The sequence below is a fragment of the Dermacentor variabilis genome, chromosome 9, assembly GCF_050947875.1.
Source record: "Dermacentor variabilis isolate Ectoservices chromosome 9, ASM5094787v1, whole genome shotgun sequence".
Classification (NCBI taxonomy): domain Eukaryota; kingdom Metazoa; phylum Arthropoda; class Arachnida; order Ixodida; family Ixodidae; genus Dermacentor; species Dermacentor variabilis.
Genome location: NC_134576.1, coordinates 127,751,597 through 127,778,968, shown reverse-complemented (window position 1 = coordinate 127,778,968; position 27,372 = coordinate 127,751,597). Strand labels below are relative to the sequence as shown.

The 27,372-nt window shown below is 48.3% G+C and overlaps 1 protein-coding gene across 1 annotated transcript in view; it reads right to left on the bottom strand.

Moving 5' to 3' along the window:
• Positions 1 to 22,833, bottom strand: part of LOC142557451 (uncharacterized) — a 43,927-nt gene extending 21,094 nt beyond the window's left edge. Inside the window, exons 1-10 of the mRNA XM_075669301.1 lie at positions 22,661 to 22,833; positions 16,759 to 16,867; positions 15,412 to 15,488; positions 14,888 to 15,020; positions 13,283 to 13,440; positions 8,639 to 8,738; positions 7,660 to 7,784; positions 4,362 to 4,508; positions 3,313 to 3,430; positions 1,846 to 2,012 (exon numbers count right to left, since the gene is read on the bottom strand). Of these exons, the coding sequence (XP_075525416.1) occupies positions 1,846 to 2,012; positions 3,313 to 3,430; positions 4,362 to 4,508; positions 7,660 to 7,784; positions 8,639 to 8,738; positions 13,283 to 13,440; positions 14,888 to 15,020; positions 15,412 to 15,488; positions 16,759 to 16,864 (1,131 nt within the window). The 5' untranslated portion in view covers positions 16,865 to 16,867; positions 22,661 to 22,833. The remainder of the gene's footprint in view (positions 1 to 1,845; positions 2,013 to 3,312; positions 3,431 to 4,361; positions 4,509 to 7,659; positions 7,785 to 8,638; positions 8,739 to 13,282; positions 13,441 to 14,887; positions 15,021 to 15,411; positions 15,489 to 16,758; positions 16,868 to 22,660) is intronic.
• Positions 22,834 to 27,372: the final 4,539 nt, after the last annotated feature.

Genomic DNA, 27,372 nt, shown 5'->3' with positions numbered 1-27,372 from the left:
GGCACCAAACCCTTAACACCTTTTCCCACCCCAAGTCTCTCCTGCCCATATTGATGCCACGCACGTTGTTCTGCCGAGATTCGACTCCGCAGCCGGAATCAAAGTGACACCGTGTCGAACAGCCTCCACTATCATCAACTACCTCCAGGGATAGTTCGCCGTGCGGCTGATCACGCGCTCCACGCAGAGAAGCCAAGTACAGCTGCACGTAATCACGGTTTCACCGGTAGTGGGTTCACAATATACATCGCTAGGTGTTCGAACCCGCCACCTCCCATATTCGCAGGAAGAAGCGTTCATCGCATCTTGTCACGAAGCTGGTTATCGCTTCATAGTAAGCGGAGGTATATGTGTGTGTCAGTGGTCTCATTGCGTCGTAGATTGGGTGAACTGATCCCTGACCGTTGCGGCTAAAACAGTAGGTTGCACCTATACAGTGATTGGAGACGTGGGACGGCCGGGCACAACATGTTCTCGTTTTAATGCTATTATAATTTTATCGCGATTAGCATTATTAGGGCACTTCAAGCACTTTTCGCTAGCTGTCTATCTGTGTGGCTTCCTGTCTTTCTGCCTGTGTCTCTGCCGTTTCCCCGCCAACTTTATCACTGGGTGGTCTATGGTCTAGTGATTCACAGCATCGCGCTGCTGTGATCAGGGAACCCGGTTCGAAAGCAATCATCGGGCTAACTTGGGTCACCTGCATTGCACATGTACCGCTCATCATTAACTATTTCCGCGAATAAAAGTTTATTCACTCACTCACTCAACGTCTGTTACTCGGAATATGCTATTACTTAAATGCCACCGTTCAATGAATCTCGTTCATCCCAACTTGGACTACTGGGTGCGTGGAACTAGGCGTCTGCCGCACTTCCGCGAACAACTTCGATGTCGATTTTTGGCAACTGGGTATGTGGCGTTCTTCGAGGAACCTCATCAACACAAACTTGTCTCATTGGCTATGTGCCAGAGGGTGTGTACCCCTGTTCAACAAACTTTCCACCCTTTCCGCAGACTCAGTGGCGGACACTCAGGGAACCAATTTGGCGAGGTGTTCGTTAAAGAGTGGCACGTATACCCAGTGCGTTCGCAGCGCATATGGCAAAAAGTGTTCGCGTGAAAGGCGTTCTTTGAGAAAGCGGAAGATAACGCAGTGCACTTGTGAAGCAGTCAGTAAATGCGTCTCGTTGCTGTCCTTGAGACACCCTTGTGACGTGGGCTTGATTTCACTCAGCATGGGATAAGTTTAAGGGATCACTTTCGTCATTTTAGAGTCGCACATTTCCAGTGCCACATTTCCAGTGGCACATTTCCAGTGGCACATTTCCAGTGGCACATTTCCAGTGGCACATTTCCAGTGGCACATTTCCAGAGGCACATTTCTATTGCCACATTTTCAGTAGCACATTTTCAGTGGCGCATTTTCAGTGGCGCATTTTCAGTGACGCATTTGTAGTGACGCATTTGTAGTGACGCATTTGTAGTGACGCATTTTCAGTGACGCATTTCCAGTGACGCATTTCCAGTGTCACATTCCTGGTTACCTAAGTTGGCATCAAAGAGGTTTATTGATTGACATTATTAGTTCAAGAAAGCAGCTGCTAATTAATTGATGTCCTAATGAAGTAACTCAAAATAACATTTCGTTGACTCTTTTTGCGCAAATGTATAATCTCCACGTCCAAGAATAAAAGCGAACTGTGTTGTTCTGATTTCCCTTGAGGCGGGACTGTGCTTTGGCATTACAGGGTTGACGTTATCTCGAACGTGCGGTTTAATTCTAAGGAGGCAAACTGCTTGTTTGCTACGTTTCACGTGTCCGCTCGTATTGGAAATACTCACAATGCCGAGGTAGCTCGCCTTCTTGAGGACGTCGTAATTTGGCAGTATGGTGTCCATCATGTTTATCTCGCTTTTGTCCGGCAGCTGAATGATGGGTCTGACGTTGTCCTGCGCTTCCACTTTGCACCCATACATTCCACTGCTGTCAACGTACATGTAGGCGTGACCTGCAACGTAATGGTTTCGCGCAAGGTTGCACGAGAGCTGACACAAGACGCACGTGACGAAAGCCTACTATGCGTGTGCAGATATTAAGAACTGACTAAGCAGTAATACCACCGAACGCTGAAAAATATTGTAAGAACCGGTTGGATTATCACCTATTCGTGAATGTTGCAATTGTACTGAGCTCTGGCACACAACGCACACAGAAACTTGCGCTACTCGTAACGTATACAGAAACTTGAGAGGTCGAAACAGAAAGCACTGTTGCTATCAACATTTTACTTTCAAGCGTCATCTCACCTGCCGACCAGTGACCAAACGTTGGTGACCAGCTACAGGCGAGAGTACGCGAGATTTGTGTGTGTGACTATATCTATGCAGTCCAGGGAAAACAGGCGGGAGATGGAAATTCAAGGCGATGAGCAAAACGAGAACAAGGTGAAAGCGGGAGCCAACGTTTCGACAAGTGGACTTGTCTTTTTTCATATCCACGCAAGACGCTGATCGAGGGACCGGCGGGAACTCGTCTTGAAGCCTGGATTTCAAGATTTCCGCGCACTCTCGATAAGCATTCACATTCTAAAAATCGAGCCCATTAAAATAAAAAAAAATTCGTATTTCTTTGCTGGGACAATCGACGATGGTCGTCAATCTGAGAGAATAGCTGAACGCTTCTAAAAGGCTATTCGCTTCGTTAAAGAAACGATGGGCTTGAAACGCGCATGTTTATTGTGGCTAGGAAACAGCGTTTGCTGTTTCGTCGCGTGGTTCCGTAGAGTAAGAGAGCCACGAACTGGCACATACGTAGCAATAGAATTGGTGGGCTACCCGAACAAGCTGATTCGACATATGTGCCTTGCCTCCAGCGACGTGAGCGCGGAGGTGGAAGGCGACTGCAGTCCCCCTCTCCCGCAGCCGTCACAGAGGTAGATGGTGGTGCCAGAGGAGGCGGGCTGTTCTTCCTGAGCGCTCTACAACATCATGTAAACCTTCAGACTCCCCCAGTGCTCCCCGCGCAAGTACAGACAGCGAGTGCGTCTGAAAGAGCGATAATATATGACATCCCGTGATGAACGTGACGAACCGCGTAGCTAGTGTACGCGAGATACCATGTTCTTTGCACTGGTGCTCCTGCACCAGCTGTGAAAGCCCGACCGTCAGAAACCACCCCGCGAACGGGCGAAAGAACCAAAGAAAGCTATTTCGCCTTGAAAGGGCGGCGAGATTTACGTCAAGTGACGTCGGCAGTTCTCGAACACCTCTCAGAAGCGTTTGCTTTGTCCTTGAGTGAGTGTGTTTTACCGTTGCCGTAGTCGTATATCCTTTGCATGCTAACGATGGGAGAGTGAATGACTGTGTCGGCCGACGTCCAGTCTGCACCGGTTACGCTCAGGATGCTGTCCTTGTCGTCTCGGATTACCTGTTGGGAAACAAAGAAAAAAGCAGGAAGAATTGTCGTTATTTCATCATTGTAAAAAAAAAAAAAGACATTCAGAAGTGCGACTTGGTAGACCTGCAAGTCTCCATACTTAATTTGACGGGAGTTGGGGCTCCGTGATCAGTTTACGGCGTTTCCAGGCTCCGCTCGGGAGCTTTGAAAACAAAAGAATTCTAGAGTTTCACGTCCCAAATATACCATCTGGACGTAAAGAGACGTCTTACTTCAAGGTGCGCCGGATAGTTTTGTTAACTCGACGTTCTTTTAAAGCACTGCAAAATCACGATATACTAGAGCGCTTTCACGATGCACAACTATTGGAATGCGGCCAACGAAGCCGGGAATCTGACCCGAGACATCGTGCAGAAGCAGCAGAACGCTATACATACACTATAAGCTGTTTGTGTCCTCGTGGCGTAAACGTATAGGGGAAATCCTGGGGTCATCTTGCACTAGGTTAAAACTGGCACTGAGCTTGCCATATTCATTTCACAAAGTGCAAGGCGGAAACGAACATCCCGGCCCACGGTGGTCGTACTTCAACAAGGGGGGGGGGGGGGGGAGTGCGACAACACACCCGTGTACTTAGATGTAGGTGCACGTTATAGAACTCCTGGTGGTCCAAATTATTCCGGAGGTGTCCTGCACCTTGCTTTTGCAATTGAACAACTTGGCTAAAGTTAGCTGGGATACCCTATATATCCCAGTTACGAGTTCGCTAACTCCGAACGACGCAATTTCCGATGCCGGCCTTACTAGAATTTTCTCCAATACTCGCGACGCAGGAAGAATCGGATAAAGAGAACTTGTCTTGCGCAGGAGTAAGAGCTGAATAATTGGTGACAATGTGTCAGAAGCGAAAGAATAATAAAAAAGAAAAGCAAAACAAGCCAGCGTGACAATACGGACTTACTTCTAAATGTGACAAGTAGTGGTCCGGGCCCAGCACCGAAGGGTTGGTGAAAGCCATTTCGACGTGAAACTCGAGGTCCAGGTTCGAGAAGTTCGGTGGCATTGGGAGGTCTTTGGCTAAGCGTTTGCAGCCGAGTCCTGTGGGTATCTTGTGAAGCAAACAAGAAAAAAAAGATTAAGCCACTGGAAGAACGATGACTAAGATTGGGACAGTTGGTATATGAGAATATATCTATTGCACAATAAAAAAAATTAATGAAAAAAAGAACGCGGACACACCAGGAAGCGCAAAGGTGTGTCGAGTGCATCACACCTTTTGTGCGGTGTCAGATCCTCGATAAACGCCTGTGTCCTAGGGGTTCTGCGCCTTGTTAGATACGGGACTGTTTCCTGAGCCTCCTTCGAGTTCCCCAGACCACATCGAATCGCACCACAGCTAATTAAGGAGTGCAGAAGCACGTATACCACATTCCCGAGGCGCGGCACGTGCAGACGAGTTGGCGTCCCCCACCTCGTGTGCCGCAGGTGGAGCTATTCACTGCTTGACTCTTCCCGAAAGTGAAGCGAGAGCCTGGCGCTGTTCCAGGTAACGTGAGTCCCGAAGCAAGGCGGCTGTAATGCACCGCGAAGCCCTGGCAGCGTCGGCCCCACCTGGCTATTGTGACGGCGCATTGCAAGTCAGCAAGGCAAGACCGCAGGGAGAAGTAAACCCTTGGACAATTGGGGACCCAGCGGCGACTCTCTTCGCCGGGTATGACACCATCTCACGGGCGCCTACCATTGGCCGAAAATGACGACACTTGAGCGGGCTCGCCGATTTGCCGAAAATGGCGTCATCTGAGCGGGCTCGCCCATTGGCCGAACGTGACGTGTCTTCGAGACACCGAAGGGTCCAAAAGACACAGACCGGGAGCAGCAAGAGAGCATTCCCTGAGCATTCCTAGAGCATTCCTTGATTCATCTCTTTCGAACTTCTTGCGACGGGCCGCAGCGTCCGAGTTGCTGCCGGCCCGTAATGAATCTAAGACTGTTAATTGACTCTCACTGAAAATAATGTAAATAAACCTCCCAAGTTTTTCATCCCGAAGTCCTCCTCAACTCCTACAGCCTCAGCGTGACTGGAATCCTTATGTTCTTAAGCGAGAAAGAAAAAAAAAAACCTGGCTTTTTTCTATTGTTCTCTAATCAGTGTGACCTACAGGGATTATTTCCCGTTGCTACTGCCGGACAGTATTTCTTATCGTGTTACTTTAGTAATTAAGAACTGTCAGTTTGTTCTTTCTTCCTTCTATTCTTCCTATCTTCCATTTCTATGTTTGTCTTTATTTCTGAAGACTAAGCAGGAGTTGTGGCCCTTCCGCTGGCAGTTTCCAGCTTATCGCTTACTTTCTTCTTTTACGACTGCGATTCTTTTTTTTTTTCAGGGTCTTATGGGGGTCGCAAAATGAGAGCCACAGTGAAAATCAAAACAGTTTTACTCGGAACATTTAGATACACTTTCTAGCTACATCTCTACATAGTCGCCGCTCCGATTGAGAGGTTTGTCGTAGCGTGGTACCAACTTTCCTATACTTTCGTCATAAAAGGCTGCGCCTCTCAGTCAATTCTGTGCGCTGGTCTGCAGTTTGTTGTCCGAGTCAGACTCCTGTCCTCCGAGCCGGCGTTTCATGTGAGCATAGAGAAGATTATCAGAGGGAGCCAAGTACGGGCTTCATGGTGGGTGATCAAACACTTCCCATCGCAAAACGCTGCAGCAGCACTGTTGCAATGTTGTTGCAGCTGCACTGGGTGGCTGCGCATTGCCACGAAGAAGGACAATGCCTGATGGCAACATTCCTTTTCGCTTGTTCCGAATTGCCTTTCATAGACATTCAAGAGTCACACCGTACGAGGTTGCAGTGATGGTTGGGCCACGTTTCATTAATTTCACTAAGAGAACACCATTGCTGTCCCAGAACACAGTAGACATACGCTTCCTGCTGGAGTGGGTTTGCCTGAACTTCTTTGCTTTGCGGGTAATCAGAATGCATTCATCGTTTGGATTGCTCTTTTTGTTTCTTCAGTTTCAAAACGGACCCATGTCTCGCCCCTTGTGACCACTTTCTTCAAAAATACCTTCAGCTTCGCTGCGTTTTGTGATGGTCAGTTAGCATCTTGAGAAGCCATCTCGCACAGAGCTTGCGGGTACTGGAGTCTCTCACTCACGATGGTATAGAGGGCTGACCGTGAAATATCGGGAAACGAGTTGCTCGACACAGAAATTGCGAACCGACGATTTTCTCGAATCGCCCCGATCCACTCGCTCAACAAGATCATCGGTTTTGACACTCGCTATTCTTTCCTGCCAGTATGCATCGTGAACGTCTGTGCGCGCTGCTTCAAAGTTCCTGCACGATTGCTGCACTATGCTGTCACTCGTGAAAGTTGTTACCGTTCGCATTACTCATTCGTCGATGACTTTCGGCTGTATTGCACCCCTCAGCATGCAAAAATTGGATGACAGCACGCACTTCACCCTTAGCGGGAGAGACTATTGTTCCAGGCACGCTTACGCGCCCACTGTGCGCTCAGAATTGACAACTGCGCCCTCGTGCGTTCGACGGGCACACTAGGGACACTGCGCAACACATCTGCACACAGGGTCACCAGATTTTCACTGTGGTCTTCATTGCGCGACCAATCGGACCTTGAAAAAAAAAAATAAAAAGCTAACCTCGTATCTATCTCGGTCAATTATATTGTCCCGTAGTTCGAGCGCGTCGGCCTTTATGCAGGAGCCACCGAACGTTCCAGATTAATCGCTGGCGCCCGCGTGTCTTCTAGAAAGTATCTACCCCATTAGCGTCGCGCACACATGCATTCAGATTACACAGTGTTCGGCAACAACAGACAGCGGATAGAGCCATGGATAACATTAGAGAAACTTCCGACACGTGCAAGCGCGTCCCGCGCTGAGCGATAACATTTGTTAGACGGTGAAAAGCGCTCACCCGAAAACGATAAACAAGTCCACGAGTCAATATGGATGTATTCAGAGAGAGAGAAGGGAAGACGGAAAGGCAGGGAGGTTAACCAGACTAAGTCCAGTTTGCTACCCTACACGTGGGGAGGGGAATGGGGAGTGCAAGAGAAAGCCTGTGTTCAAATCTACTACTACTGTTAGTACTAGTGCTGTTCCTAATAATAATAATAATAATAATAACAACAGGCGTGCAGTGAATTATGAAAGTGTGAGTTTAAAACCGGGTGCAGATGAAAGCAAGTAACACGACCCCTCCAGAACATGAAAATTACCTCACCTTCAAGACGTCGTCGTCGTCGCTTTGATAAGGTTGCATCATCATGATGTCGATTGTGCGCCGCCCCGTGGTGATCCTGAGCGGCAGGGACTTTCCCGTGCCGTAGCCCGCGTCCCATTCGGGATCTGAAAGGCACCGCGAGACGCACGTTTTTTGGGCTGTTGCGGTATGCGTATACGGGCCACTGGATAACCGTGAAAGGCTCGTCGGTGACTCGCCAAATAGTTAAGCGTTAAACGCGACAAAGTTAGTGGCACTCTGTTGCTCAATGCTTCGCCGTACTCGAGCAAATGTGAAAACATTGGATTGAGAAACACATATTACGTAAACGTGGCGTAGCCAGAATTTCTTTTTCTACTTTGGGTAGGGGGTAGGGGTAGGGGAGGGGCACAATTTTGATCGGAGAAGGAGAGTGTGAGAGATGAGGAGGAGGGATGGGCAAGTCCCACATGAAAACGGGGGGCGGGGGAGGAGACACCTGTTCGATGCACCATCTCCTTGCTGCGCCATTGGGCGTAAACCGATAATGTGTAGTGCAACCCGTATAAAGCGAGCAGAAATGAAGCCACGATAAGCACAGCGGAATTGAACTGTTCTTTTAATTGAAATGCAGAACTACCGGGAAAGAGAATTGTTTTGTGAAGCGGTGACACGAATGACACAAAACTTAAAGCGATGCGCACTGCTGTCTTTATTGTCATTCTACGCGGCTGCTGAGCAAGAGGTCGCGGGATCGAATGCCGGCCACGGCGGCCGCATTTCGATGGGGGGGCGAAATGCCGAAAACACCCGTGTGCTTAGATTCAGGTGCACGTTAAAGAACCCCGGCCAGGTGGTCGGAATTTCCGGAGTCCTACACTACGGCGTGCCTCATAATCAGAAAGTGGTTTTGGCACGTAAACCCCCATAATTTAATTGTCATTCTACTCAACGCATGATCTGCTTGCTTGAGTCGTGCATAAGTGACAAAGATCGTCACCTGCAAACCAAACCAGCGTCGGGTCGTCGTCTCCGGGGTAGCACGCAGCCCACTGCAAGCTCTTAATGCCACGGATTGGCTCTCCCGGTCCTTGGTAATACTGCGTGGATTGCAGTGAATAACAACTGAGAAAAATCAAACTAATAATTCACAAAAATTTCTCGCTGCAAAAGCCTACGCGCCCATAAAAAAATTGCGAGTGATCGTTCGTAAGGTTCATTGTTTGGAACGGAGAGCACCGTGAAACGAATGGTTTCTCGAGAAAGCGTTCTTCAGTGCAAGAACAACCTTCTTTTTTTATGCTTATATATCTAAGCGAAAGAGACGTAGTCATCTTGAAGCAGTGAGTGCTATTCTCTTTTACAATATAATAGAAAAGAAAGAAAAACAGTGAGGCGGCACAGAGACAGAGAATCAAACATGACGAGAAATTGGCGTAGAAGAGGTTCTGGCGTGGTTCAAGATAAAGAAGATACAGGATATGTAAAATATAATAACAGGCTGTTGTGTGCATTGTACACTGTATCCAAGAGTTGAAAGGGCGCATGAGCTTCCGATACTGTCAGATATATAAATCTAAGTGCTCAGATAACAATGACACACAGATAATAACAACTGGATGTAGAATCGAAATGTGAAAGCAATGTGCACTACACACGACACACACAGGTGAGGATGACACACAAATGAGATAAAATGCGTACACAGTTAAAAAGAAAGTGACAGTTGGCTGCTAAATATGACTGAAAAATATCGCCGACTATTAGATTAATGCGAAATTTCAACGCACCTCCCTACATGTTTTCATTTAGCGATATATTTAGGCATCGTAACGATCACCGCACCGACTGGCAGTGCCACGACGCACGACGCAGTACGTAGTCCATCAAAACTGAGAGCCGGGCGAGTTGGTGTGTTTCCATCTGAACGAAAAAGAGCGCGATAAAGACGTAAACGAGAAAGAGAGAAACGACAAACATGGACGCTACTCGCAACAAACCGTTTATTTCTAAAGAAACAGGATGAGTAGAAAGCTACGCTGTAAGGAGAACAACCACCTTCTCAGTTGTGCACGAGAAAATGGAAATGACACACACGTGGCAGCAGCAAAGCTGGCCAATCAAGAACCGATTTGCATATATAGACCGGCCACACAGTTGCCGCTTCCATGCAAACTGCGGCTTATGCAACCGTAATCTTTACCGGGAACACGGAGTAAGACATGTAGGAGGTGAAACTCCCGTCAGCGCGAGCGAGCGCGGGCGACCAGATAAGGTCACAATTGTTGTATGCGCCGACGGGGCCGTATACAGTGGCGGCGCCATGCGGCACGTCGTAGAAGCCGCAGCGAAAAAAAAAAATGCAGCGCCCGGGCAGGCGGTACCGGCGCGCTCTCAACGGCGGTAATTTCTTTCCAGGCCGTCAGGCGCCGCCAGGACGATAACGGCTCCGCGGGCTTGTGACCTTTTCTGGTCGCCGCAAACAGCGGAGTTTCCACTCCTAAATGTTTCTTGCTCCGTGACCGGGAAGCGCTTGCGGCGAAGGGTATGCGCGAAGACTAGCTTTCTGGTTCTTGTTTTTCTTTCCCCCGTACGGCCTGTGCCTCCACTGCCACGGATACGCGGACGCGAGCGTCATCTGGCGGGACTTCGAGGTGGCTTTCTGCGTTCTCTTCCTCATGCTTCCGCTGCACCCTCCTCCTCCGCTTTCCTTTTCGCGCTCTCTCCGCTTTAACTGTATTTCCTCCCCGCTGCGATCCGCGTTCGCTCTTTCATCCTTCGCTGTGATCGTCTGCTCAGTTACGCCGCCGAGGCACGCCGACGCTCAGTGCAGGAACGGACGCCTAAAAGCTGCGCTCTAAAACTACGCATACGCCACGTGCAATGTCAAAGTACTCTTTCCCTGGCTGTACCGTGACAGTGCATTGCGAACTACGTCCATAGTCTGAAATAGGGAGCGTTGCACCGCGGCATGCGGATAACTGCCGGCTACATTGGCGGAATCACTAAGAGGGACTGTTCATGGGAATGCGTTGATGGGGATCGGTGTGTAAGACGCGCGCACGCGCACGCACGCACAGACACACAAGCTACGAGTCGACAGTCCACCTAGTCTCTGCCCCCAAAACATATCTCGTTGAAGATAAAGCCCTCGCGGCCGCGCCATACGAAGTTGCTGCCGAAGTACAACACACCCCCTACATCCCCCCCCTCCCCGGTTCCTTGCGCGCGACGGAAGACGGCGCGCTTCCACCCCGCTTTCTGCCCTCGCGCACGCGAGATTGAGCCGCGATGGTCGGCGTACCCTCGCACATAAAGCATAAGGCGCGCAGCCACGGTGTTATCACCCTTGGACTTATACGGGACGTCACGGCGACGGCAACGGGAGAAATGCGCCTGGAGTGTCCAGATAATTGCTGTTGCAATAATAAAGCCTTTATTTTAAGGAACGTGACGACTCTCGGCCGCTGCTTGGGATTAGGTGTGAAAGGAACCTAGGTTCGCGGATTGATGGCCCAGGCGCTTCCTCCTCTCTCTCTTTGGTCTTCCCCTTTATGTAGACTTTGGTGCTTCTAGGTGCATGTTCAGTTACGTCGCTGTTGCATGGTCTGGTCGACCTATCCGACACACGCTGAAGATGGAATTTACTTACGGGACGCGTTAGTCCCCGATAGAGAAAGACGTAAACGCTGGCCGCGCGTAGTTCATCGTACTGTAAAGCTAGCGCATTTCTACGAGGTCGAGCCCATCGTACCTTCGTGAACCGAACCATTGGAAGGCTGAATAGCAGTTCTGCTTTCCTGCAAAGTTTATCATGGCGGCTGATGCGTTCGTCATTGAAGTTTTCAGCGCCTCGCTTGCCGTAATGCGCAAGTAATCGCTCGCAAGGATTACTGACGAAGGTTGGTCTTGCAGGGACAATCTCGATAAGACACGAACAACGCCAGCGAACAGCGCTACTCATAGCTGTCTCAACACAAGGGGAAGTTTGTTGACACCATATCATGAGGCTCACCAATACTCTGGTGTGTAGGAATTGCACGATTACTTCATACGAGATCGGTATACGTTAACTAGACTGAAGGGCAACCGGTACCGCTCTATCGGAGCCGAGTTATTCGCGCGGGAGGCAACTTGTTACCGAACGCAGCAGCAGCTATCACTCTGACAACCTTCGCGAGTTTCTCGAAAATATATCTTCAAGGTCTCACCACAAACAATCCCAGAACAGCCATTACCAACCTGTCCGCGTGTAATAAAAGCGCTTTAGTTCAACATTACTCCAGCGCGTTTTAAAAAAAGAGCGCCGGCGCAATATTGTAGGTCGTGTTTCACAATACTGCGCGCGGGGCAGTCGGTATGCTCCGTGTCAATCTACTTTCACTGCAGCTAGTGGGACGCGTCCGGGCGGAAAGCGGAACCTTTGCGCCATGCTACCAAGTGTAGGGCACTTGAAATTGTCAACAGACTCCCGGCACTTGTCGATAAGAGTGAGAGAAACACATACAATGAACTGGATGCAAAGAATAGAAATAAAAACAAACAAATTAACAAGCAAACAAACAAAGGTCGAGGCAGGTACTCGCTGCAACAAAAGCCCGGAAAAAGACTCGGCACGTCATAATGGAGCCTCAAAAAATATTCACCCAACGAGATCGCGCAGAAAACGTCCTCCTTCGAGAAGCGCTGCAATTCGCGTGGGTGGCAACCTTATAAATGGTCAGCGGTCGAGATAGGAAAGATGCGTTTAGAGCACTGTCGAAAAAAATAAATCAAAACAAAGCAACACTACTATAGCCGGGGTCGTTACAGGTATAGACAACTAACATTCACAGAGACAAAGGTTTTAATGGACAGAGAAGCGATCAAGGAGAGAGGTTTAATTGGCGAGTTGTCAGACCGAAATAGGTGTACACAGTAAAACTTGGTTAGCTCAAGCAGACTGTAGGTAACTATTTGTAGCCGTTCCGTGTCGAACACGATGCAAATAAAAATTATCATCAACATAATCGTGAAAGAAGCTGTAACCGAAGGCTCGCGCCTTTCACCCCGCTATAAAGTCAGGGCGAATCCGGAAGGCGGAAGCAACACCAACGTCTAGAAGTGAGCCTACACAAGTGTAACATTTGCTTTCAAGGGTATATGCGCAGTCCGAAGCTCCGCGCAAAGTGCGATGGAACGAAGAATGTTGGGCGTAACGTTGAGAGACAGGAAGAGAGCGGCGTGGATCAGAGAGCAGAAAGGGGATAGCGGATATTCTAACTGACCCCAAGAAGAAAAAAAAATTCAGCCGGCAGGGCCATGTAATGCATATGTTATATAACCGGTGGACCATTAGGGTTACAGAATGGGTGTCAGGAGTAGGGGAGCGCAGACGATGACGGCAGCAGAATAGGTGGGGCGATGAAATTAGGAAATGCTCAGGGTCCAGTTGGAATCGGTTGGCGCAGGACAGGGGTAATTGGAGATCTCAGGAAGAGGCCTTCGTACTGCAGTGGACATAAAATAGGATGATGATGATTATGATGATGATGATGTTTGAAGCCAGCTGAGCGAATGATGGCGAAGAGCAGAGCGAATTCTTCAGAACGAAGTTCTGACGCCTTGAGAGCGTAATGAAACGCGATAGAGTGGGTCGGCTTACCAGCTCCTTGCTCTGCGCCATCCAGGCCTTGGCGAAAAGCGTAGAGGGGCCCAAGATGGTGAAGAGCGTGAAGTTGTTGCGCCAGTTTCGCCACTCGTGGATGAGTGACTTGATGGGATCGGGCGGGTTACGCACATCCGCCACTCTACAAGAACCTTCTGCAGAGAGAGAGAGAGAGAGAGAGAGAGAGAGAATATTTTATCCACAGTTTCCTTCCTTCTCCGCACCCATCGGGTTACATGCAGGCTGTGCGAGGGCCTGAACACTTCTATTATAGACCTCATTTATTACTTTAATTCTAGTATTCTCGCTCCGATCACCTTCTGACAACAAGAGCAAGAACAACAACGAGAACAACAATTATAACAACAACAAAAACAAAAATGAAAAGTATTTTTGAAAATCTGTTTTCAGATAGATTTCCATACTCGTTTCATGTTTAGACAAAAGCATTCTTCACGCCCGCATTAGGCTTGTGCGTGTGGCGCGGGGCGCACTTCACATAATTACTCTGTACCTGATCCAACACTAGTAAAATTCAGTGACACAAGGGACTTTTGAACTGACAAGAGTCAACTGTTATCCAGTGCTGTGAAAGATTGCCGTGGATGTGCTTGGTTTGTCTCTGTCTTTCCCTATTTTAATAGCTTTCTACTGTTCCACGCCTGCCAGTGCAGAGGAGCAAATCGCGTTTTACAGTGAAGCTGTTAGCCTTCAGTTGGTCGGAATTTTTCGTGGCGTGCTCACTCAAAATCGGCATCTGGAAAAGGAGTTCGCCAAAACATTAATTCAAACGCAATATAGGCTCCAGTACCAACGCATCAATCACGCCAAGTAACGTGGACTGACAGGCGTGTTTATGGGCAACCACGTGGTATAAGCTATTCAGGTTATTACAAAGTTTTCCTGTCGTCTGTCCCAGATACCATAATGTTTTCTCTTTCTCTTGCCACACACGCGCGCGCGCACACGCGCACACGCACACACACACACACACACACACACACACACACACACACACACACACACACACACACACACACACACACACACACACACACACACACACACACACACACACACACACACACGGATACATTCATAAGTCATAACAATTTTACTTGACGCCTGATACTTATCGAAGATAAGGGTGTTATGTCATATATCAAGCATCCTTTTTATACCCACAAGGATACTAAAACGTCTAGTATGAATATGCAAAATGTACCCTACAGTTTAGTGGATACTCCGCAAGAATGCTAGTGCGTTTCTCGTTTAAAAAGAAAGTCGGATTACTTTTTTATTCTGGTTGAGTTAGAGCGCTGCTCTCTCTTTCTCCGCACTGTTCTTTTTTTCTATCCCTGTTTTTTTTACAGGATTTAAAATGTTTAATTCCCTACACTGTATTTGCTGTGTATTCGGTATGCAGTGACTACCCACCGGGCAGTTTATCGTAAATATATTCGCGAATGATCTCTTGAATCTATGTCGTTAGAAGACGATAAATTGGTTTCATATTGAAAAACAGCGCACAAGATATCGTATTGCTTGCGTAAACAAACACACGCGCACGCAAACAGACTACACAACATTTTCTTAGCTCACTTTGGTAGACGAACATTTCTGATGTGTCGGAGAGATAGTAGAGGTTCACGTCGCCCTGACCGTCTTGCTTGAACCTCAGAAAGCCTTGCTTCCGTTCGGTGTTGTAGTACTCGACCAGGTACACCGTTGATTTCTAGAGAAAGAGCAAAGACAGGTACCATGACTCGACGGAAACGAACAAACGTGTTAGAATGCTTCCTAACTCGGTAATGTAGAAGCAGGCCCGGTCGACGGAGACCAGCGGCCGTGCTTAATCGAGAGGCCGTGGAAAGAGTCCGGACGAGTGTCCATGGGGCCGTCCGGAATATTTGCTTACAGCCGCAGGTCGAAACGTAGAATGCAGCCAAGCACGACGCAACGTGAAGTAAAAGTAATAATGAATGCATTTGACGTGTTTTAAGGAATAACTGTTTCTGTGCTTTTCGTCTTGGGTGAGTTTTTGTTGCACAGTCCTACGCTGGCACGGCCTGCCCCATACATGCCCACACTGCTGCCCTTCCGATAGCGTATTTGAAAATTCTCACCTCGTCTTGGTCGTTGATTTCCGCCGTGAGTTTCCAGCCGTTTCTGTAACTCGTCAGAAGGCTCGGAATCGCCTTGGCTGCAACGAGAGTTTGGGGAAGGACGATCTCCTAATCATCTTCCACATAGTTTCTGCTAAGTAAGCAGACACGTAGTGTCATCGTCATCATCAGCCTATCTTTAGGTCAACTGCAGGACGAAGGCCTCTCCAATCGACCTCCAATTATCGCTGTCTTGCTCTACCTGATTCCAACTCGCGCCTGCAAACTTCCTAATCACCCCCCTCCCCTCACCTTACTTTCCTGCCGTCGTCGACTGCAGTTCTCTTCCCTTTCTGTAACGCGAATGGTCCACCGGTTATCTTCCCTGCGCATTACATGGCCAGCCCAGCTCCATTCTTTCCCTTAATGTGAACTAGAATATCGGCTATCTCCGTTTGCTCTCTGATCCACACCGCTCTCTTCCTATCTCTCAACGTTACGCCTAAAAATTTCTCATTCCTCGCTTTCTTGCGCGGTCCTTGTTCTCCAGCTTCTTTGTTAACCTCCGACTTTCTGCCCCCACACGTTAGCACCGGTAGAATGCAATGATCGCAGACTTTTCTTTTCAACGACAGTGGTAAGCTCCCAGTCAGGATTTCGTAATGCCTGCCGTATGCACTTCAACCCATTCTTCATTCTTCTGTAAATTTCGCTCTGACGACCAGGTTCCTACTTTATATGATTTTTTTTAAGTAAGCAGACACGAACATATTTGCGTAAACGCTACTGCAAGTATGTTCTACTTAGCTGGAGAACTATATCGCAAACGAGACGGCAGTTTATCAACGCTTCCCGCGTGCGACACCTTCCGCGTGGCAGTCGTGATAATCGGAGCGCAATAAAAATAGAGATAGGGACGGACTGCTGGAACGCTCGTGAAGCGTGCGCTGGGTGCCCGTTCAATAACTCCCAGGTTGTCAGACTTCAATTGAACTCGAATTGAATTAAATTATTGCTGGCAGCAATGTTGATGGAGATTAGGCAAGAAGCTGATCAAACGGCTCGAGAGGACTTGAGAACCCAACATTATTCTGGATCGATCCACATCTACGTTAATCTGCCCCCCCCCCCCCCCCCCCCACCCCTCTCAACCACTACGGCGCGCCTCATAAGGAGATCGTTGTTTTGGCACGTAAAATCCCAGAAATTTAATTTGAACGAGTGCAATGCATCAGGTAACCAATCTTGCAAAACATATGGGAACACAGGTTTGTATAAAGAGGAGAAAAACATGAACAGCACAGTCACTGCCAAGTTATCATGAATATTTGTGGCAATATGTGAGAGAGATACATTTTTTTTACGTACGTTTCACTTGCTTCTTTGGTTTTGCGTCACACGCGGCGTGGCTGGCTGGAAGAGTCGAAAGCGCCACTAATGCCAGCGCTGCAGCGAAGACCCCGGAGACCTTCATTGCCTGTGAAAAAGTGTACGCAAGTAAACGAAATGCTGTAAATAAAATGTTATCTTTTATGTTATTGCAAAAGAAAGGAACAAGAAATAGTCGTGGGCGAGAGAAAACCATTTCCGAGCGATGCTTGTATGGGTAGTAAATCAAGAATGCTAAAAATTACTACGAATTCGCCTCACGATTCGAACATCGATTAAAACGAAGTAAGGACAGTTGCATGATTATCCGGTCGAAATCGAATGTAGTTCTAAGTAGTTTAAACATCACCTCACCAGCAGCACTCACGGGAAATTTTGTATCTGCAATGAATGAATGAATGAATGAATGAATGAATGAATCAATCAATCATTTAGCGTATCCAGAAACAACGCTGACGTCGATGTGCTCGTGCATATTGAAACAAAAACGAAAAAGTAGAAACCAGAAGCAACTACCACGAAGAGCTAAGGTATAAAGAAATGAATAATAATAATAATAATAATAATAATAATAATAATAATAATAATAATAATAATAATAATAATAATAATAATAATAATAATAATAATGATTCGCTTCTATCTTGCAACGAAGCGAACACGTATTGGCCCAAATTTTGACTGACTGAATAAACTTTATTGAAACCAGCAAGAGATGTGGCTGGGCCTAGGCCTCCCACGTGGGGACGTCGAGGTGTTGCCTCTTCGCCGCCTCGCAGGCCTGCTGAGTCGCCCAGGGTTGGTCGTCAGGGTTGGTCGTCGGTGCTGGGTCGCCCAGGGGCTACGCAGGGCAGCGTGCCACCTCGACGAGAGGGTCGTGGGGTTAGTGTCGGGGTATTGGTGTGTACAGTCCCAAAGCATGTGTGGAAGTGTGGCTGGCTGTGTCTTGCAGATATGGCACGTGGGATTGGGGTAAATGTCTGGGTAGATCTTGTTATAAAGTTGTAACGAGGGGTAAGTGTTGGTTTGTAGCAGGCGGAAAGTTGTAGCCTGCGCTCGGGATAGTTTGTTGTGTGGGCCGGGGAAGGTTCTACGCCCTAAGTAGAAGGACTTCACAAGATCATTGTAGCGTGTCAGGCGATCCCTACCGGTGGGGGCAGCCTCTCCTTCTCCCGCGCGGTTAACTAGGCCTCGCGCTAGGGAGTGGGTAACCTCGTTGAGGTTTGGGAGGTGCGGGTGGACGGTGCCTACATGAGCCGGGAACGAGACGAGTGTAACCTGATGGTCGGTTGAGCGGGGCGCTTGTTGCAAGATGCGCAAGGCTTGGTGTGAAATACGACCGTTGATATAGTTGATAACGGCGGAGCGGGAGTCAGAGACGATGGTATGGCATGTTGGGTCTAGTGTGGCTAGCGCGATGGCCACTTCTTCAGCTTCCTCAGCGTGTGGTGTTACTAGGCTGATAGCATGGTGGAGAGAGCCTTCACGCGTGGTGACGGCTGCAAAGCGGGTACCGTGGGGATATTCGGCGTCGTCGACGAAACTCACACCGTCGTGCCGAGTAAGGGATTTGGTGAGAACCGTGGCACGTGTTGTGCGACGTGCGTGGTTGTATTCGGGGTGCATGTTTCTGGGGATAGGATCGGCGTGAATCCAAACTCGTATGGTGGAGGGGATCTGGTGCTTATGGCCGTGTTGATGGTGGTAGGTGATACCGTGCGAGGTGAGGATATGGCGACCGGTCGCTGTGAGAGTGAGTCTCTCCAGCTGAGAGCGACGTTGGGCCTCGATGAGCTCGTCCAGTGTGTTGTGGACGCCTAGTTGAAGGAGGAGGTAAGTGCTGGTGCAACCGGGGAGGCCGAGGGCTTGTTTATAGACACCGCGTAGGAGGATGTTGATCTTGGTTTGTTCAGCCTTGTACCAGTTTAGATACGCAGCAACGTAGGTGATGTGGCAAATTACGAATGACTGGATTAATCGGAGCAGATTCTCCTCTTTCATACCCCCACGGCGGTTGGAGACCCGCTTCAGAAGTCTCATGGTGCTGGCTGTATTCATCTTGATTTTGGCGAGGGCCATGCCATTAGCTCCGTTCGCCTCTATGAGCAAGCCGAGCACACGGATATTGGTGACGAGGGGTATGGGGCTGCCATCCGTGAGATGAAGCGCAATGTCTTCGTAATGGCGTTTAGCGGTGGAGTATTTTGGACGGCGGCCACTGAGAGTAGGCCTGTAGAGAAGGAGTTCGGACTTCGCAGGGGAGCAGCGAAGCCCCGTGCCTTGGATACAGGTCTCGACTGTTTCAATGGCGGATTGTAGTGCCGTTTATATTTCGCCGTCACTGCCTTTGTGGGCCCAGATGGTTATATCGTCCGCGTATATGGTGTGGGTGACACCGTCAACTTGCTGCAATTCCTTGGCAAGATCGATCATAACAAGATTAAAAAGCATTGGGGAGATAACGGATCCCTGGGGAGTTCCCGCGCTGCCCAAAGTCTGGGCGTCGGAGCGGAGATCCCCCACCGAAAGGAAGGTCGTGCGATTAGACAGAAAGTCTCTGACGTAATTATAAGCGCGCGCACCGATATTAAGGCGTGAGATGCGGTCAAGAATGGTGGAATGGGCTATGCTGTCAAATGCTTTTTCGAGGTCGAGGCCGAGTATAGCTTTAGTAGTACGTGTTCTATCTTCTAGTATATGGTGCTTAAGTTGTAGCATGACGTCTTGGGTCGACAGGTGGGCCCGGAAGCCAATGACAGAGTGAGGATACGCTGCAGTGTCTTCCAGATGGGTGTTAATTCGCGTGAGGAAGGCATGCTCCATAACCTTTCCCACACATGAGGTTAGTGAGATGGGGCGAAGATGATCGAGGCTAGAAGGTTTGCCAGGTTTCGGAATAAGGATGACCTTTGCTGTTTTCCAGGCCGGCGGAATGGCACCATTACGCCAGCAGTCATTGATATAATCTGTCAGGTGGGTGACGGAGGCATCATCCAGATTACGGAGGGCTTTGTTAGTGACCCCATCGGGCCCAGGGGCAGAACGGCTGTTTAATTTATGCAGGGCGGCTTGGATCTCAGCGACACTAAAGTCTACGTCCAGTGGGGGGCCCAAATTTTATGACAATATTTTATTTGCTAAATGAGAAGTAGCCGTTGCCCCTCCAAGTCGAAAACCTCTCCTATTACATCATGCCAGTAACTATTTATTTTGATTTAAAAAAAAAAAAAAACAGAGCCGGAGGAACTGCAGTAAAGGCGGGTTCCAAGCAGCTTGGCAAAGCTGCAGCCCCCGTTGTCCAAGCAGCAGCGAGAAAAACGCGCAGCGCATCGAAGTACCTAAAGTCGCTAGTTGCCCATAGCGAATGGTTAATTATAAACCACTAATGGTTAATTAACGAAAATGTTAATTATGCGACTTTATACGTTACCCGCAACTCCCAGCGAGTACATGTAAATAAGTTTAAATTTAAGTGTGCCGGTGAGACGGGAGCACGCTGGGTTGCACGCGCTATATCCCCGTGTTTAGGTGAAATGAAGGCACCGATGAAGCGTCGTCATGTCTCGTGGATGAGAAGCCTCGTCATGTCTCGTAGTATGAACCACTGTCTTTTCTTGTAGGCGAGCCGGCCTTCGCGTATAGTTCGTATTATCTTGTGTTTCCGGTTTAACACATTCTAGGGCAATGCGACATGTACAGTCAACAGCAAAAGTTTACGGGATGCGGTTTCCCCTTCAAATGTGAATTCCTGCACTGTGAAGGCATGGCACTTCGAATTTAATGAATCACTGTGCAGGTGGCGAAGGCTATTACATGCTGGAACATTTAATTGGAAGCTATGTAACCACGCTTCGCGAGAGTTCAACTTCTTGGCACATCCTGCGTCCCGTAAACTTTTGCGGTTGACTGTACGTCCCAGTGTATTATGTACGCGAAAACGCTCCTCGGAAGCAAGTGGGCGAATTTTTTTTTTTTTTTGGCACTGCTGTCTATCTAAATGTTTCGACACTTCATATGAGAATGGTTATGGGAATACCCGCCGTGGTTGCTCAGTGGCAATAGCGTTGGGCTGCTGAGCACGAGGTCGCGGGATCGAATCCCGGCCACGGCGGCCGCATTTCGATGGGGGCGAAATGCGAAAAAAAATCGTGTACTTAGATTTAGGTGCACTTTAAGGAACCCCAGGTGGTCGAAAATTTCCGGAGTCCCCCACTACGGCGTGCCTCATAATCAGAAAGTGGTTTTGGCACGTAAAACCCCATAATTAAAAAAAAAAAACGCTTTTGGGAATGGATGTGTCATGGCGACGAACGTGCTAAAAACTAGAAGAAATGTTTTCATTGCTGGAACGCTTCCCGAATCCGGCCCACATTTGCGCGCGAGAAAAGCGTATACACTCAAGATGTCCTACAAGTGATTACTCTTTGTTGCATTTAGATTCGCACCTCTTGCTCACGATAAGCCCCCATTTTTGTATCCTGAGGATAAACCGTACGGTGAAACGACATTTGTACAAGTTGCGCATTTTCATTACACCCGATTCGAGGAAGAAGATCATACTCGGTGCTTTGTACGGTTCAGTAAAAACATCTTGAAGGAATTTTTTTTTCTCTGTAGTCTGTGAATTTCGTTCGAAGCATGAGTTGGTTGGCGTACCTCACGCTAAGTGACAGTAGCTAAGGTGGAAGTAGAACAGCGAGCTGTAAAGTAAAAATTTTATGAGCTTTGGAAAAAATATATCTGTTGCACAACCTACTTTACCTATCAGTAACGCGAGACAGTTATGAGATATAGTTTATGTGGTTTTTCCCCTGGCGTACTCCCATAGAACGCAACACATAAGTATTTGAAATAATGGCTCGGCATTTAAATCTGCTAATTCAATGAGATTTTACTTGCTCAGCGCGTAAATAAGAATGTGTGATCAGCCTGTCCCACTTTTGTTGCGAAAATTATGGACATTGCTACGAACGAAAAAAAGAAAAACAAATAAGGCGGGGGGGGAAGGGGGGGGGACAGAGGAGCCTGACGTTTGTTAATCACAGCCGTATGAAGCCAAGAGATAATGAAGCAAAGGAAAGCACAAACAAAATTGTGTCTTGTTTATTAATAATTGAAAAGTAGAAATGGTAAGGCAAAATGAAATGAATGTGAACGAAAAACACCTTGCCGCCCGGTTGGAACTGAACCAACATTCTCAGCACATCGCTGTGTCCTTAGAAGCTTTGTGATTAGTCGATTAGCAGATCCAAATGAGTAGGCATTAACAATAGCGCAAGAGAACAAGGACAGAACCAAAACATATGAATATCAACAGCCATCCACGCTATATGATGGCCAAATCTTCTGTATGCATATATTCGTTTTAATAATAATTGCGAAACAAAAAAGGGACCGCCGCGATGACTCGCTTGCTCTGCTTTGGAACACGTGGTTGCGGGTTCGATACCCTGCAGCTCCGGCCACACTCCGATCTGTTTGCAATGGAAGCCAAATCGACCGTGTATATTTCGATTTAGGTTACTGTTAAAGGAACTCCAACTTGACAAAAAATGAAACCGGAACGGCCTTCGAATGTGTCCTCTATTATAGCCTCACTGTTAAACCTGGGACGTTGAACTCCACGAATCAGTCGAACACGCAACGTAGTAAGCCTAAGGATCCTGACCGCTCGGGCTTCTGGTTTCCCAGTTTAGTAAGGACGCAGAAGGATCGACATTTGGGCGTGTTGGTACTGATTGAGCATCCTGAAGGGGCAGCGCAATAAAACGAAGACAGAAGGCAGGAACACACACGACATCGCTTGGTAAGGATGGTGGTAAACGAGTTGCCAAGCTGCACCAACACCACACAGAGGATACAATAAAAAAAAATGTCTCACCTTGTTTATTGTGCCGACCCAGAGGAGACTGGTTATGGGCGACCGCAGCGCACGAGGGTGGGTGCTACGCCCCGCCGGCCCGCACTACGTGAAAACGCCGATACGAGAACCTTTCGATTGTTCTAAGGGAGCAGATAGCGTCTCTCCGTTTTTTGCGACGAAGAACTTCACACCGCCGCTCCTGGCGAAGGAGATGACGCGAGAGAAACAATGACCGCTGCCGATTAGATTAAGAAACGTCAGAGCATTGTTGGCCGATCGAGAAGCACGCGTCCGCCCGATAGCGCGCGGTGGAGTAGTTATTGCCCCCGTTACAACAAACTTGCCGAACGTTTTCTTTGGCTTAACGCCAGTGAGGATTTCAGAAAAGAGTACGATGGACATGGTGGGCGTCTTTAGAAGACAGTAGTGCTTTAGGTAGTTCATTTCTTTCTTTCTTTCTTTCTTTCTTTCTTTCTTTCTTTCTTTCTTTCTTTCTTTCTTTCTTTCTTTCTTTCTTTCTTTCTCGCCCCAAATGATAACTTTCGGGAGGCTGCTTATGTAAGAAAGGGCACGGGTGCAGTTAGCCTTTGTCCATTCTGAGTTGGCATATGTTCACTGTGTGGCGAGTTTACCCGCTTTGGTTGCTTAGTGGCTATGGTGTTGGGCTGCTGAGCACGAGGTCGCGGGATCGAATCCAGACCACGGCGGCCGCATTTCGATGGGGTACCCGTGTGCATAGATATAGGTGCACGTTAAAATACCCCAGGTGGTCGAAATTTCCGGAGTCCTCCACTACGGCGTGCCTCATAATCAGAAAGTGGTTCTGGCACGTAAAATGCCATTATTTAATTTTGTGTGGCCAGTTTGTACGCACTTTTCTATCCCTTTAAGGTGCGTGTTTGCACGAGACGTCACGTTATTTACATACAACAATCGGTTGAGCAGCCTAGACCTTGGGACCCATCTTCGGATTCCAAGTGGGCTGAAACAGACCGTTCAGCACACTCTTTGCGACGGTCCTCGTTGCAATTGCGGATGCGAGCTACTGCTTTCTGAACTGACAATCCTGGAATGCCAACGCAACCGGTCGTCGCGGCCGAAGCTGACGAATGCGCTATTACACTTCTTCAGGGCAATACGCTTGTACTGACGGCTTTTGCACTGACTTACGTTGTGTCGGCGTTTAGTACAGCAATGAACGGGGCTAGTTGGTGGACATTTATGATTGTATTGCTCTGGGTATTATACTGACGGAAGAACTTGAAGAACGAACATTAAAGAACAAGAAATGGACCTAAGTAGCGGAAGTCGCAGCGTACGTCTGTATAATACTGAACACAATAGACCCGCCGTGGTTGCTCAGTGGCTATGGTGTTGGGCTGCTGAGCACGAGGTTGCGGGATCGAATCCCGGCCACGGCGGCCGCATTTCGATGGGGGCGAAATGCGAAAACACCCGTGTGCTTAGATATAGGTGCACGTTAGAGAACCCCAGGTGGTCGAAATTTCCGGAGTCCTTCACTACGGCGTGCCTCATAATCAGGCAGTGGTTTTGGCACGTAAAACCCCAAATATTATTATTAAACACAATAGAATCGTGTATGTCCACCAGTTAGCCGCGTTCACTGCTTTGCTGAACGTTATTTCGCTACCTACGTCCATTTCTTGTTCTTTTGTGTTCGTTCCTCAAGTTCTTCCGTCAGTATAATAAGCGCAATACAATCATTGTGTCGACGACAGCGGTGAGTGCGCTCACGGGTGTATGCGCGCAGACTGCCTACACTGTTAAAACGAAGTTGTCTTTACGGAGCCGGAAGGGTCTCGATTCTGCGGCTGCTGCGTTTTTTGGACGGCTAAGAGGAGGAAGGATTGTGAAGAAAGCGTATGTTGGAGAGGAGGAAGACTGTAAAAAGGAGGAAGTGAGAGGGCTGAGGTGAATAATAGCAGAAAGGAGGAAGCATGTTAACGTTATATTCACGGAGGTCGTCGAGGTCGCCATATGGTTGTACAGCTAGCGCGGGGAAAAGCTGCGCGTTATCTCGATTCGCTTTAGCAGTACAATGGAAGCCACGCGGGCGCTGTTGTGAATAGGAAAACAATGTGGCATCTCTGACGTCACCGGATTACACCCCCATTGATTACAGGTGGGCGCACGCTTTGCGATCGGTTGGCGGCAGAAGGGAGTCGCCTCTGTTACGCGCGTTATCGCGCAGCTCTGGGTTGGCACGTTGTGACGACACCGCAGAGGTGGCTTCCGATGGGGCGGCGTGTCGGTCGGTGGAGAGTGACGCAGCACGGTGAAGATGCTTTTGACAAAAAAGACTAGAAGAGCGACGATAGCCAAAGGCGGCGAAAATAGTCGAAACAACGAGAAACTTTCCTTACTTTGATGGTTTCTGAGTTTTTTTTCTTCGCGCACAAACTCACTCACTCACTCACTCACTCACTCACTCACTCACTCACTCACTCACTCACTCACTCACTCACTCACTCACTCACTCACTCACTCACTCACTCACTCACTCACTCACTCACTCACTCACTCACTCACTCACTCACTCACTCACTCACTCACTCACTCACTCACTCACTCACTCACTCACTTTTATGTCCACAGTGTAGGTAGCAAAGCGGTTTTTCTGTTAACATCTTTCTCTTGTCTCTCTCGCTCTCTCTATCTACCTGTTTCAGTACGCATATCTTTCCATGGACTCACGTGAGGTTTGTGTAGGCTGTGCGATCTTCGACGAGGCGCAGGTTCAGACGCGCCAGATAATACAGATATCGTAATTCGTACTCCGTTCATTCTTTATCTGAAGGATAAAATTGCTGGGGGCGGCATGAACCAAAGTCAACAGCCTTACTGTCCCTTCGCGCTGTGTCTTCTCACAAATTGTTGCTGCGGCCTCAGAATGTGGCTCCTAACCACGAGGGGAACTGGCCAGACAGTTTTTGGGTATGTGGTCGGTGCATGCCGTTGCTGCTGTATTCGATGATCGTTGAGGAAAGCACTATGCCGTTTGATGCACTGCACAACTGGCGTTCATTCTTTGCTTACAGTTGTAAAAAAAATTGGAGCCATTGCGTTACCGCAGTAAGTCCTCGTGAGAGCCACCTTTATACAGCACTTACCCACCAACGCCTCCTAATCGCTCTATTCACTCTCCCAGTTACCCCTGGGCCCCCACCTCCCAGACGCCCTCCCCCTTCGCTCCCTGCAATCCCGACCCAAGTCGTAAATTTGAGGAGCGTCTCGGGATTTTACATTTTATTTGAATGAATGAATGAATGAATGAATGAATGAATGAATGAATGAATGAATGAATGAATGAATGAATGGTGCACTTTATTTCGGAAACAATGGCTCGTGGGCCAACTATGGAAAAGGAATGGGAGGAAAGCGATGGCACTGGGGACCCGGCAGCAAGACATAAGCACGAGATGTTTAGAGTGTTGGAGGAAAAAACAAAAACAAAGAGGGAAGCAATTGACAGGACCAGATGCGTCACTGACATATAGGTAACTGTACAAGGCAGAGACTGAGGTTTTAAGGAAGACCTAAAAGATGAAGGAAATGGGGTATACGGAATTCTAGATTGATAAATGTCTATAGATTAGCGGACTAGCTCAAGCAGACTAGGTGGCTATTTGTCTTCGCCTCGTTTCGAAGGGAGCGGCGATAAATCATAATCATCATCATCATCACCACAAAGAATATCAAAATTTGTGATGGAGAGCCTCAGTCTTCTGGGCTTAGCGCAGGAGCGCCAGCGCCAACTTCGTGGCTTCGTTGCCTCTGGCAGTGATTAATTACTAAGAAGGGCCGGGGACGGTAACTGGATGTTGCGTCCCCCCCCTCCCCCCTCCCTATAGACACCCCGAGCAAAGTATTTGATATTGGGGTTCCGTGGCAGTGGCTCTAGACAGCTATGTTGGGATTGTGTGTTTTCGTTTGTAGGTTCTCCACTTGTTTATGTTAGGAGTGGGAACGAGCACCAATCGTTTTCGCTTGGATAAATAGGGCTTAGCACGCAGAAAGAAACTCTTTTGGCACAGCCGTCTGGAGTGCGTCAATTCACGATACAAATAAAGAAAAGGCACCAGTGCGCGGAGAATTTCGCAACATACGCACTTGGACCTTCTCACTTCATCTTGCGAAAGGTAGAAGTTTGGCCACTGGAAGGGCCGGCTGTCCAGAACGTTAGTTATCCCTCTCAAAACAGAAAGAGGAAAAGGGTAACAAAATAAACAAGAACAATAATAAAACAACTCTATTAATATCTTTAAAAGAAAAAAGAAATGACGTTTGGAAAAAAGAAGATTGCGTCACAGCGTCACATTACAAATCATTTTATTTTATCCAAAAGGGAAAGTATTATGTCAGGGCTATCGAAGGTCAAAACTGTTCTGAAATCAAAACCAACAAGTCACATATTATGAAACAGTTTGCCGCTGTTGCCCCTGCATCTACGAATATCACCGCTTCTTGCGTTGCGAAAACGGGTGGAGTCCTGCATCTTTAAAGGCTGTACGTTACATCCGAGTTACCGCACAGCGACTCGTCAGGAACCTCTAGAAGCGCATCACTCTTAGGACGCTTCATCTTCTCCTTCTGTACTTATTTTGCGATAGCAGTTACCCGGAGACTCGAGACGCGTTGCCGCCGTCGCCATCGCGATCGACGTGTTGCCTCCACGGCGCATGCGTGGACTGCGGGCCGACTGTTGTGAC